The sequence below is a fragment of the Canis aureus genome, chromosome X (genome assembly GCF_053574225.1).
Source record: "Canis aureus isolate CA01 chromosome X, VMU_Caureus_v.1.0, whole genome shotgun sequence".
Classification (NCBI taxonomy): domain Eukaryota; kingdom Metazoa; phylum Chordata; class Mammalia; order Carnivora; family Canidae; genus Canis; species Canis aureus.
Window position 1 is genome coordinate 36,339,990 of NC_135649.1, and position 13,270 is coordinate 36,353,259.

At 37.6% G+C, this 13,270-nt stretch overlaps 1 protein-coding gene and 1 long non-coding RNA gene across 2 annotated transcripts in view; one reads left to right on the forward strand and one right to left on the reverse strand.

Annotated features, from left to right (window-relative positions):
* The window catches only part of HTR2C (5-hydroxytryptamine receptor 2C), a 298,109-nt gene continuing 284,839 nt past the window's right edge, over window positions 1-13,270 (reverse strand). The window contains exon 6 of the mRNA XM_077887342.1: window positions 1-3,471. Coding sequence (XP_077743468.1) covers window positions 2,645-3,471 — 827 coding nt within the window. The 3' untranslated portion in view covers window positions 1-2,644. The remainder of the gene's footprint in view (window positions 3,472-13,270) is intronic.
* LOC144307521 (uncharacterized) lies at window positions 2,388-7,405 on the forward strand. Its single transcript, XR_013374365.1, has 2 exons — window positions 2,388-3,493; window positions 4,448-7,405. It is a non-coding gene; the product is annotated as an uncharacterized LOC144307521 (long non-coding RNA).

Genomic DNA, 13,270 nt, shown 5'->3' on the forward strand with positions numbered 1-13,270 from the left:
CAACATTTAATAAATTTAATAAATTAATAGGAAGTATCACAAAAACTTGGAATGGATAACATACAGGAACCACAAATAAGACAACACTTTGCAACCACTCACAAAAAGTGCCACTTGATGAAGGAGATTTACAGGAAATAATATAAGGCAGTCTGTTGCACGTGTCTTAAACAGATATACATATATAATAGTACATCAAAATGATTTGTTTGACAGTAAATTCACCACGTTTACATTTATCACATAGACTTTTTTTAAAACATTTACAAAAGTTTGAAGATTTAACATTGAACTGTAAGATTTATATCCAAATGAGTGTATTTGTTTCATACCAAACTGCACAGAACTTACGAATAGCACACAATTTGAGAATAATTACTGTGTTGGGTACTATTAAGTACTACTACTTGATGACATAAGAATTATTAACAAATGTGCTATAAGCTATAATCATTCAACTTATTGCTAGTGCTTTTGAAAATCTGTGGTTTATATTTTATTTCTTTGTAAAACATGTGCTATGAGCTTGCCCTGATAGTTAAGAAAAGAAATCAGATGTTTCCAATTTTCTCTAATACTCACAATTCTTCAGATCTGAATGTGTAGTCATTTTAAGGACTGCTGAAGGATTTTCTTCAGTCCTTTTTATATCACCTACTCTGCCTTGCATTAATACAAATCGATGGATTCATGCAACATACATGGCATACATGCAGGACACCATCTGTATGTGCAGAACTCATGCTCAATGCATGCTGTGTGTCTTCAGACATCTTCGTTTCAGTAGGAATTAGATCATCTCATTCAATTTCATATAATTGTTTTAGCATGCAATTCAACAGAGCTAACAGGCAGGTAGACTTTACTTTCATGGTATATTTGGGCATGCTCAAGCAATTGACTGACATTTGGCAGTGTTGTTAATCAAGTAGAGACTGTATGAGTTTCCCCGAATACAGCAGCTCTCCCACTGCCCCTGTGGCAGACGGTTGGATTTATCTATGCTGTGTGTTGAGAACATAGACCAGGGGGTTTTTGAAATTCAGATTCTGCCTTCAACAATTTCAAGATATTGAGAAGCACACACTCAGGTGTGTAAGTAACTGTCAGGCATAAGAGATAGCATCATGAATTCTTCGGAAATTGGTCCACAGTTGTGTGAAATGGACACACATGGAAATAGTGGAAACACTTGGATACTCGGCACACAGCATAGACTTCGTGGTCTGACTTTAGTGATGCTTGAAAACCTTTCAAGGTTAACAAACTAGTTAAATGGTACTGAATTCTTAGAGCAGCAGGCCCACGAATGAAACGATGGCCAACACTGATTGTGACACAACACTATATTTTAACAAAGATCTTAAACTTCTGGCACGTAATTGTAGTACAATGAAGAGCTTGCCACTTTCACAAATTAGCTGCAGCCTTTTCCTGCACTAGAGAGTTTGGAAGGATCTGAAAATGAGATAAATTTTGTTTAAAATCCAAATGGAAACTCTGTATTTCTGTTTTTCCCAGAGTTCAGTACAAGCTTGTTTTTAATTACTGTTTTTTCACATTCTAAGGGCCTAATTCTGTAGTCCTTAATCAAGTAAAACTTCCAAGGTTTTGATCATCTATGCTTCCAGCACAAGTTTTACTCAAAAATGGACTGCGAAATTGGGTCCTATAGATAGAGGTACCATAATTACGAAAATATTTTAATAAGGCTCAAAATGCTAATTTCACTTTGTGTGTAGCACACGAATTTCCAGGATCCTGAGATCAAAACCCAATTGATGTTGAATCCTGGATTGGGAAATAACTCTGGGATCCTGTTCCCCAGTTTAATCACAGGATTAGGTATTTACTAAGGACCAGAATGAAAACACTAATTCCAGTTTGCTTGTCGTTATAATCAGAATTTGAACATTGTCCTTAAGAAGTGAAAAGCTATTGGTGTATATATCTCGTATCATCCTTCCACTTCTGTAGTCCTGGTTAACCAGCTGCTATGTTAAAATACCACTATGTTTGGGGACGGACATTGCAGTAAAATACCAACACGACATTCCGACAATGTCAAATTTTGCCCCTATATGTGACAACGAGGCTAAGTTCTACCTTTGACTCCCTAATGTGTGTGATAGGGTATCAGAAGGCAGAACCTATCTTACTGTGTTTATGTGTGTAGATGAGCAGAGCAAGAATTTAAAGTGTATATTTACTGTTAACCCAGAAAAGGATTCCACTGTATTTGTTAATTTTGGTGTGGTTGAAATATAAACCACTGTCACGTGCATCATTCTGGTCTCCTGCAAATGCCACCTGAGATGAACATTTCCTTATGCACAAAAGAAAGAAAGAGAGAATGAAAGAAAGAGGGAGGAGGAGGGAAGGAAACAGGAAGGAAGGGGAAGCAGAAACATCAACATTTTATGCATCGAATAATCAAAATAAGTTATTCTCAATCTACTATAAACAGTAAATATAGAACCCTAAATCTCACTATTGTGTGCATGATTGTAAAGTACAGGGTTGCAAAGCTATATACAAAACATTTTTTATGAGACGATGATATTTACATTAGTTATGACGGCCGGGAGAATTCTAGGACCTTTTCCTACATTTGGAGCTTTACCGTAGGAAAAGACTATGCTGCTTACACGCTGCTGATCCTTTCACTAACCACACTGGAGGGATTAACTGGTAGCTCCAAATTCTCCACCTGCATCTCTATACCGGGCTCCTTGTCATTAGCTTTCTTAAGCACCGGTTCGTTGGTGTGCCGGTAAATGTTAACATTGAGCTCCCTTCCGGACAAAGCGGTAGCAGCCACTCTGGGCATCTGTCTCACGGGAGGCTTCTTTTCTGGCTTATAATTGCAGCGCAAATAGTTAGAGAAAGCCCTGCGGTAAATTTTGTTGAAAAGCGTGTACACCAGAGGATTGATTCCCGAACAGACATAGCCAATCCAAACAAACACGTTCAGAAGCTTTTCCATGAGCTTTTGGTTACAGGCCTTCCCGCACAGAACCGACAGAATATTGGTAATGAAAAACGGGCACCACATGACCAGAAACACAAAGAAAACAATGCCAAGGACTTTCGACGCTTTCCGTTCGTTGTTGATGGCTTGCATGGTGCCCCTGGGACGTCGCTCTTTCTTCTTTCTTCGGCGTGGGTTCGAATCTTGGTTCGGGTTGGCAGAGTTCTCTTCCTCCGTGCCGTTCCTCCTGCAGCACTTCAGAAAGTCCAGGTTTATTCTGGGCGGTTCCTCGACGTGGCCGTGCAGTAACATCAGGGCTTGACGGCGAAGAACGTGGATGGTCAGGCAGTATGTGATCACCATGATCGTCAACGGTATGAAGAAAGCGACGAAGGACCCAATGAGAACGAAGTTTGGGTCGTTCAGCACGCATGTGGTGTTGTTGACGAACACTTTCTCTTCATCTCTCAGTCCGATCACTGGGATGGGAACGGACACACCTAAAGGAACAAAGAGAAGAAGGTAGGGGCATTGTTACAGCACACGGAAAGGCTGAACAGGCCTGTGCAGTGGCATACATTCGATGGCATTTTACTGAAAAGTCAGAGCTGCTATTTGTTGAAAGCTATTCATGGCATGTGTTGAGAGTCACAGGAGAGAGCATTCCTGACCTCAGGAAATGACAATTTCTTTCATGCTAGGGATGCCTTCTTCCCAAAGTTCTGTAGGAAGCGAAGAATTCCCCTTATTGCTCGTGTGTGAGAGTGGATTGTGTCTGCTGTGTTTCATTTCTGGGTCCTAGAATTGGCCTGGCTCACAGGGAGCACTCAATAAATCGTTGTTGAATGGATGAATACGTTACATCTCTTAGTCTGAGTGAGTTTTTAGCTGACAGCATCATTCTCGACTCCCTCCTTTCCTGAGGAAAGAGGCTAAGAGGAGGAAATTTGATGTGTGAGCCTTATGGAGCCACAGCCCCGGAGCTCTGGCTACTGGAGGTGGAGAGGACAGTGTGGCCCTCAGCGGTACTGCAGAGACTAGATCTGACCGCTATGCAGGAATAATGATGCATATGCAGAAACTGAGTGAGAGGACTCTTTTTAGCAAGAGTATTTTGTGAGTTGCTGGGCATAAACAACCTCATTTCAAGGGCAAGAGACAGAGTAGAATGCAGAGTTGAGAGAGATGCAGTCTCCCCCTTTCTGTGTGGAGTTTTGAGCATTTGTTGTTTTTTAAGAATACTGAGAGCTAGTCCTTGTAGGCTGTACCTCCATTAATAAAGAAGCTCACTGGTAGAAAATAGCAACAAGGAGGTGGGAATGGAAGGGGCTCTTGTGGCTCAGTCTCCGTGAAAAACCTGGAAATTTTCAGAATTCACTCTGATAGATCTTGAAGAGATCCGGCATCAGTAAGTAGGGATAATTTGCAAGTAAAGTTCAAATTTTTATGTTAACTTATTCTCTCTTGTGTCCCCAGGAAGTTGAAGCCTGGGAAAAGTCAGATTGAACTTTTAGGAATCTACCAGAGATTATTATTCAGAAATCCTGGGCTGGCGGATGTTCACATTGAATTGTAAGCGGAGAGAGAAGTGCTCGCCTACAGGTTGTTGCTGGCTTTAGGGAACACATAGAGAGCTGTGACAAATCTGAAACTGAAAATCCCTTGTTACAGACATAGCCTTAATACCCTAGGTCAGGGAGAGAGTTTGGGCTGGATGATCAAGAGGGAAAAATGGTCAATGGCTCTTTGCTAGACCCTGCTGAAGATGTTGACTGTATTTACTCTCTGGGAAGACATGAGTAAGAGACAGTGTTTGGAAAGTGATCTGTAAGCCTTCTTCCTGAGACATGGAATTTCTGAAATGACTGGCCTTTTTTTCTAGAGAAAGAGACCAAGTGATGGTGTGAGAAGCAGTAATGTGGCAAGCCTCCTTGGGGTACTAGTACATGCTCAAAGCTCTGAGCCGAGGTGTGCCATTAAGGAAAGTCAGATAGGCCGTGAAAAGCAGAAGACCCTGCCCACAAAACACATCCTCAGGTAATGCTGTGAGAGATCCAGAGGAAGACGCTGAACTCTGCATGGGGAGGAGCAATGTTTATTAGAAGATAATTTTCACCAAGTTTGATGAAACTGCTTGGAGAAATTTCAACAGGCATTTTGGAGTACAGAGTACAACAGAACCCCACAGGTTACATTCATTTCTTTTTCTTTCTTTCTTTCTTTCTTTCTTTCTTTCTTTCTTTCTTTCTTTCTTTCTTCTTCTTTTCTTCTTTCTTTCTTTTTCTTTTAGGATTTTGCTTGACACAGAGACAGAGCAGAAGCAAAGGGAGCCACAGGGGGAGAAGGAGAAGCAGGCTTCCTGCATAGCAGGGCTCAATTCCAGGACTCCGAGATCATGACCTGAGCTGAAGGCAGACGTTTAACTGACTGAGTCACCCAAGCACCCCAACATTTCTTAAGTTACAAAAAGGCAGAGAAGAAGGCTGCCAGCTTGTAACGTTAGAACCTTTGTTTCAAAAGTCACAAATAGAAGGGAGTCTTTAGAAAGAGTGTAGATCAGGCTTGCCAGAGGGAAGTCAGTACTGTGTTATCTTCAGTGAAATGTTTTAGTGAAGGGTTAGGCTGCAGGAAGTTTTCTGGAGTTAAGGAAGTAAATAGAGAATTAAGAGAAAAGGGAAGGGTTTCTTCAAAACATAATTTACAAGAGAAAATAATTGGAGTGAGAACCTATAGGTTAAGAGAGACCTAAAATACCCATGAAGCAATTATAATATGTGGCCCTTCTTGGAATTTTGATGCCAACAAACTTTGAAAAACATTCAAGACACAGCTGGAAATTTTGAATAATGACTGGCTTTTTGATGAGATTAAATAATTACCATTTATTAATTTTTAAGAGAGATGTTGATATTGTGGTTATGCAGAAAAATAGCATTTATATTTTAAACATACATACTGAGATATTTATACAGTATTATGATGTCTGGAGTTTAGTTCAAAATAATATGAGAAAGAGGGGAATCCCTGGGTGGCTCAGCGGTTTAGCCTCTGCCTTGGCCCAGGGCGTGATCCTGGAGTCCCAGGATCAAGTCCCGCATTGGACTCCCTGCACGGAACCTGCTTCTCCCTCTGCCTGTGTCTCTGCTCTCTCTCTCTCTCTCACTCTGTGTCTCCCATGAATAAATAAATAAAATCTTTAAAAACAAAACAAAACAAAATAATATGAGAAGGAGAAGTAGATGGAAGTATGAATGAAATAAGACAGTCTGTAAATTGATAAATCTTAGAGCTGGATGATGAATACATGGATCTTTATTATGTAATTGTACCTACTTTTGTAATCTTCGAAAGCCTCCATAACAAAAGTCTAATAATGTTTTGAAAGTTAAAAAGAAAAAGAGAAGACATAAAGGTCCTTTCTGAAGTAGGCGATGAAATCATTATTAGATATCAGATCATAAAGTTCTCCAAGACTTACTGGCACTGTTGACCTCAGAAGTGATTACTTTAGAGCAACAAACTTGGAGTTCTGAGTAGAAACACTCACCACTTTGATATAATTGTAGGAAAGAAGGTTATTTTCTGCCAAAGTGCTGGTAGAAAGACGTATACTTTCTCAGAATCCTATAGCAAGACCAGAGAGGAGTGTAGGGGAACTCCTTCCCTTCCAACCTCTCCCCCTCTCCCATTCCCCAGCAATGTGGGAACTAGAGACTTGGTCTGGGGAAATTGTATTCACTCTGGAGGAATCCTGATAAGTTAGAAAAGTCTACACTCAGGAAACAAGTGCTGGACTGGAGATTCTGCAGAGAACTACAATCTTTTAGAACTACCTGAAGTCTCTGGGGAAGGCCTTTACACACTGACCAGAAGAGTGGAGACCAGCTCTGCAGTGGTATTAGCTTGTTTCTGTTAAAAGATTTATTCACTTTCCTAAGGGACTCCAGGGCCTAAAAATAGGCCTGTGTCAAAGGATAAAAAAGACTGACTCTAGATGAACTGAAGCTGTTATCAGATATGTGAATCCAATTTTATTCATGGAACCTATTTGTATAATTTTATGTACATTGAGTAGAGTGATTCCAAAGCTGCCTTTTACTGAGTCATTCTTATGTTCCAGGCACTGAGCCATGCATATCAGTGATATTATAGATGTAAACTACATTATCTCAATTTGGTTAAAGACTCTGTAACACAGATTTTAGCAAAGTAGCTTAACCCCTTTACCAAATTTATGGCATTATTAGTTTTCCTTTTATTATTTTTAAAAGAAACCACGAATGCAATCAACAAAACAAGAAGAAACTCAAGATTTTTCAACAATATCTGGAAATTATAAAAAATTGCAACAAATGAAGCAGCATTAATAAAAATATATATTGCATGGTTATCTTGTTTAATACTTAAAATAATTAAAAGTATGTGTTAACAGTTCTCAAAGTGTTATTTGAGGACTCTGGGGGCTGCTGAGGGTCTTTTAGATAGTTTGCTAGATTTCTTTTTTCTAACTATTTATCTTTAAAACTGTGTTTTCTTCATAAATTTCAACCTAAACAACACATTACAAATTGAATGCTGGTACAAATATGAGAATTCAACTATTTTTCTATAAACTTAAACATCAAAGAGATTTTCAAAAGTGTAAAATATGGTTTTCATAAAAATGTTATTTAGGCTAACATTAAATGGGTTTATTCTTGTTATTTAAAATGAAGCAATTCATAGTTTAAATGTTTCTCAGTTTTAATTTCAAATACAATAAATATCAATAAATATAATCCATAGAAACAAAAACTTTTTGGGGTCTTCAATTATTTTGAAGAGTATAAAGGGGTCCTGATACCATTGAGTTTGAGAACTGCTATTCTATGTTAATCAACAAAGTTATTTCAACCCTGGAGAGTTAAGTTCAGCAAATAAGTAAAGTCTTCCTTAGTATTTTAAATTTGTCAAGCAGTGGAAATTCAGGAGATATTATAATGTCAGATAAATATAAAACAACATCAATAAGAGCAACAAACTACATGCACTATCTTATTCATTCTTGTAAAAATTCTGAAAGGCAATGGTATTTGGTGAAGTTAACTTCAGAAAAGTTAAGTAATTTTAATAAGTATAATTGGAGCAATCTTTGATATTTTTGAAGCCTTTGAGTTGGCCAAAGAGAAAGAGTGAAAATGAACTATCATAGAAGATACCAGGTACATTATAACAATCACAGTAATAATAATTACCTTTTATTGAGTGCTTCCTATTTGTCATACACGGAGACAAGTATTTTTTGATTATTATATATTTTCACATATTATCTTAATCCAGACAAAAAATATAGAAAGAAGGAATTATTAACTAGAATCACTTAATCTTTCTGAAATTAAGTTCAATGAATCTTTATCAGTCTTCTTTAGAATTTTAGAAACAGCATAAATAAGTTATAATTCACATTCTGCTGAAAATATAAAGTACTACTTCAACCAATAAGTAGTCATTTTGCATGCATTATCTCATTTAGTTCTCAAAAAACCCTAAAAAGTGGTTATTTATTAAGATTACTTAAACTCGGAGAGACAAAAATACTTTCAGTAAACATATAGGGTTAGCACTTTAGAAACATTTAATTCACAAACAGTTATAGTTTAAGTCTTTATTGAAATTATCATGTGTTACTACTACTATGACTAGGACTACTATTATGACTATGACCACTACTGCTACTGCCACTATTGCTACTCCTATTATTCATTGAGTACTCACTGACTCTGGTACTTTATCTGCATCACATATTTTACATGCATTATCTCATTCCAGCCTCATAAAAACCATAAAATAACTTGATAAGTTTATTTACTTCAAATAAGGCAAGTAAATCCAGAAAATATATAAAGATGTTCCCATTGTTTCTAAAGCCTCGAATTCAAGCAACACAGATCAATTCTCTTCAAGCTATCAGAGAATAATTACCACATGCCAATGATTCTTAGATGCACATTTCTTTCAGATTTCAATGTTTTTGAAAGCATGATGCGTCTTACAACTGAAAGTCTCTTACAATCACTGTTGGCCAGCCCCCAGTCACCATATAGGTGTCACTGCCAGTACATGTGTGAACCTGTTCTCAAAAACTTCTTTTGATCTCTTCTAGTAAGATCAAAATTATCAGCAGTAAAATTTACAAAATGGTATCAGTGCCATGGTAGTAATTCAGTGTAAATAAAGAATTATGTCAAAACAGGCAATGGGATAGAATGTTCTGAAGTCATCCTCAACAGTGTCAAATGCCATAGAGAGACCTAGAATTAAAAACATTTCCTCTGTCTTTGAAAATGAGGAGGTCACTGGTGATTACAGAGAGAACAATTATAGTGGAGTAGTGAAGACAGGAAACAGATTGCCAAGAAATAAATAATAAATGGTGATACAAAGGAGGAGAGAGAGAGTATAGATTAAATTTCCTGGAACAAATTGGCTAACATCAAAGAGTAAACATTCTTCTAAACTGCAGGGCTATCTTTAATAATACAACATTATACTAAACCGAAGGGCAATCTCAGAGGTATCTCTTTTTATGAGTTGTTTTTCATGGAAATAATTGTTTTGCAGACACTTAGGAGGACCCCACAATGTCAAGCTGACATGCATGGTCCCTTGCCTCATGGAGTAATAAGTGAGTCTTTTGCACATGGGAGCTGATACCAGAAGACAAAGGAACTATGTCCATAGAAGAACATAGAAACCTCTGGTTTCAGGTGATAAAGCTTGACAGAGTTGTAGAGAGCAGCACTGTGCATGCTTTAGCAAATACATCAGTGCGATGTTTGTGTAGTGAGAATGTGAAGAAAGAGTCAGGTTCAGAGTCAACTTTGAACTTCAAGTGGTTGTTAGGTCTAAGAAGAATAGGGACATAGTCATGTGTGAATAAGGGATAGTGATTGCAGTAGTAGGGGTAAGAAGAACTCAAATGACTTTGAGGGAATTTGAACTAAAAGAAGACTATAAACAAGGAAAGCAAGAGAAGATAGCCCATGAGCCATCAAGAGGAATGCTTAGGGTTGTAAGATATACTTGGAAGAGAATCTGTGAAGAGGTGGGTGGGGAAGATCCCTGTAGGTCCTAGTAACTACAACATTGCTGAGGGCATGAGGAAGTAAAATTGGAGGTATGCTGAAATATGACCACATTACTACCAAGAGGTAGTAGGACATGCCACCCCAAAATATGCCTTTTTGGAATAAAGATTATTTTGAGTTAATTATTTTGAGAAATTGCAAACATGGGGGAAGCTCTGAAAACAAAGTAGAAGTTACCCCTTTTTAAGAGAAATTTGCATTCATAAAGGAAATCTCCCTATGTAAGGGTTTTTCTTTCTGTACCAGGAAGAGGATGACTAAATAATGAGAAAATCTTATTAATGGAGAAGGCATCCACTGAAATCTGCATAACAAACCTTACTCTTGTTTATTGTGCTTTTCCTAGTAATCTCCCATAACTGGTCTCCCCCCACCCAAAATCTTTCTTTGTTGTTAGTTGAAGATGGTATTTAAGGTGATGGCTTGCACCATCTGGAGAAGTTACTCAGTTTTTTGAGATGTTTCTCATTTATACAGGAAGTAGCTACGTGTTATTAAATGCTTGTTTCTCACTTGTTAATCTGTCTTCTATTACTTGGGATCTAAGCTAAGACTTGAGAAAAGTAGATGGAAAATTATTTTTCCTTCTATACTTCACTCACAAGCTAATAATGTTCATGAAGACTAAGATTATATTCAATATTATTAAAATTAATAATGTGCTTACACATTAAAGATGAAAGCTAATAGAGTGGAAGAACTTAAAGATACAAAAAAGAAAGGTAAGAGATGATGGAATAAGGTCCCTGAGGAGGCAAAGTCAAACAATTGGAAGAATTACACTGGGAATTAAGAATGGCTTTGATTTTCTATTAGATGATAGTATGAATGGGTGGTAGAAATTATCAAGGCATACAGAAAAAGGTAAAAGAGGGAGAAATGAGAAATAACTAGTAGATGGCAAAAGAGCAGAATTGTTAACTTGATGCACAAAATGATTTAAGTGGACATTTGTTGATTCTGTGAAGCCATGAGAAATGGAGAGTGAATGCAGATAGGTGAATGCAGACAGTAAACTTTTCTTAAAAATAAAATCAGTTGAATATTCTTATATGCTATTGGGAAAATATTCAGGAGAGAGAGTTTGGACATTCAGGGGAAAAAATGATAATGGTCAATGGAACAAGGCTCTGAGAACTTGAGAAAAAATGGACTGCTGGGTCCCCAGGCAGAAAGTGTAGACTTGGGGAGAAGGCAGCCTCAGTTCTTTTATAACATGTAAGAAAGATATGAGAGGGAAAGAAGACAATCTAAATCAAGGGAGAAGTAGAAGAGACTAACGGAAATAAACCTACTTTTGAGATATTTAAGAAGTTCCATTTACAAGACATGGTTATTGGATATGGCATTTGAGGGAGAAGGAAGAGTCAATAAGTAATTGCAAGTTTTGAGTTTGTGTCCTTAGGTAGATGGGGTTGCCATTGGGGCATAAGAACATAGGTGAAAGAGCAAGATTGTGGCAGGGATGGTGATGGACTCTGGATTGTGTTATGTTAGAAGGGCTTGTTGAGGATCAATATGAAATTCTATGTGAATATAGGTGTTTGGAACTTAGGAGACAGGTGTGAGCTGGGAGCATGACTTTTCTTATAAGGGGAAATTAAAAGGACAAGATCTTTTAAAGAAAACGTTTGTAGAAAGAAGAAGTAACAGAAGAAAATCTAGGGCAAGGGTTCCACACCTTTTTACAAGTATAAACCTCCTCTCAGAATAATGTTTTTCAATGGATAAAATAACACAGAGGATTGCAAAGGAAAAATTATTTTGACATTCTGCTATCAAACATTAAAGACAAACTTTAGAAACAGTAATATATATGCTGTTTGATTAACACATTAAGTATCAAGTTCTAGTGGTGGATCTAATAGCTACTCAAATTTTTTTCTTAAAGATTTTATATATTTATTTATGAGAGACACACACACACACAGAGAGAGAGAGAGAGAGAGAGGCAGAGACACAGGCAGAGGGAAAAGCAGGCTCCATGCAGGGAGCTTGACGTGGGACTCGATCCCGGGTCTCCAGGATCACGCCCTGGGATGAAGGCGGCGTTAAACTGCTGAGCCACCCGGGCTGCCTGCTACTCAAATTTTTAAATAGTGATCAGCATTTATCATATGCCAAGTTATCTGCCAGAACCGAATATGATTTTTAATTATCTGTGATTCCTATTGGTGATGATAATACAAGTACTGCAAATTACTATTTGGTTTATTGCCTACATTTATAATTGGAGTAAACCCCAAATCTCAGTTATCAGTTATTTAAAATAAAGATGTTAATTTTTTTCAACATCGGAATTTACAAATTCCCAGTTACAGTCATGATGCAGTAGCTAGTATCAAAATTAGACTTACCTTCCTACTATAAAGAAATATAAAGATGGGCAAGAAAAGATTATCATTTTCTAATAATGGTGGAGTAGGTTATAGAAGACCAACATTCCTTCTAATAAAGATCATAAATTGTGAGCAAAATTTTAAAATCCCAACATTTGAAGGTACATAAGGGTAAGTGAAAAGCATGTATAACTTATAGAAGACTCAGCCACTGAATGAGGGAAACATGTTTGAGTTTCCAAATTTATCTCTCTTCTCTTGAGGGCATTCTCCAGCATGGAGGTTAGATCTCAAAGCAGAAAGTTATAGTCTAGGGGTGCCAGGGTGTTGCAGTCAGTTGGGCATCCAACTCTTGGTTTCAGCTGAGGTTGTGGTCTTCAGGTCATGAGATTGGGCCTCATGTTGGGCTCCAAACTGGGCTTGGAGTCTGCTTGAGAGTCTCTCTCCCTCTCCCTCTTGCCCCTCCCACTCATGTTCTCTCTCTCTGTCTCTCAAATAAATAAAGAAAGCTACAGTCTAATTGAACTGAGGAGTAAGAGAATAGCATTAAGATCTGCCAGAACCGTTAAGATTTGAAGACTGCAGTCAGAGAAAGGACAAACCATAGGGAGGAAGGGTCTTAAAATTTCTGTAAAATGTTCCTTCCGTTTCTTTCTTGACACCTGAATCCTTTATGTGTGAGACTCCTAGGTATCCATGGAGCAAGCAACATTTTAAAGGACAAAAGTATTTAATAGAGATTTCAATAGTTGTCTATTGCAGAGAAAACAAAGTTGGGAGTTTGCATCACACCATTAGAAACACTTAGTAAATACCTTGGCCTTTCATTTATA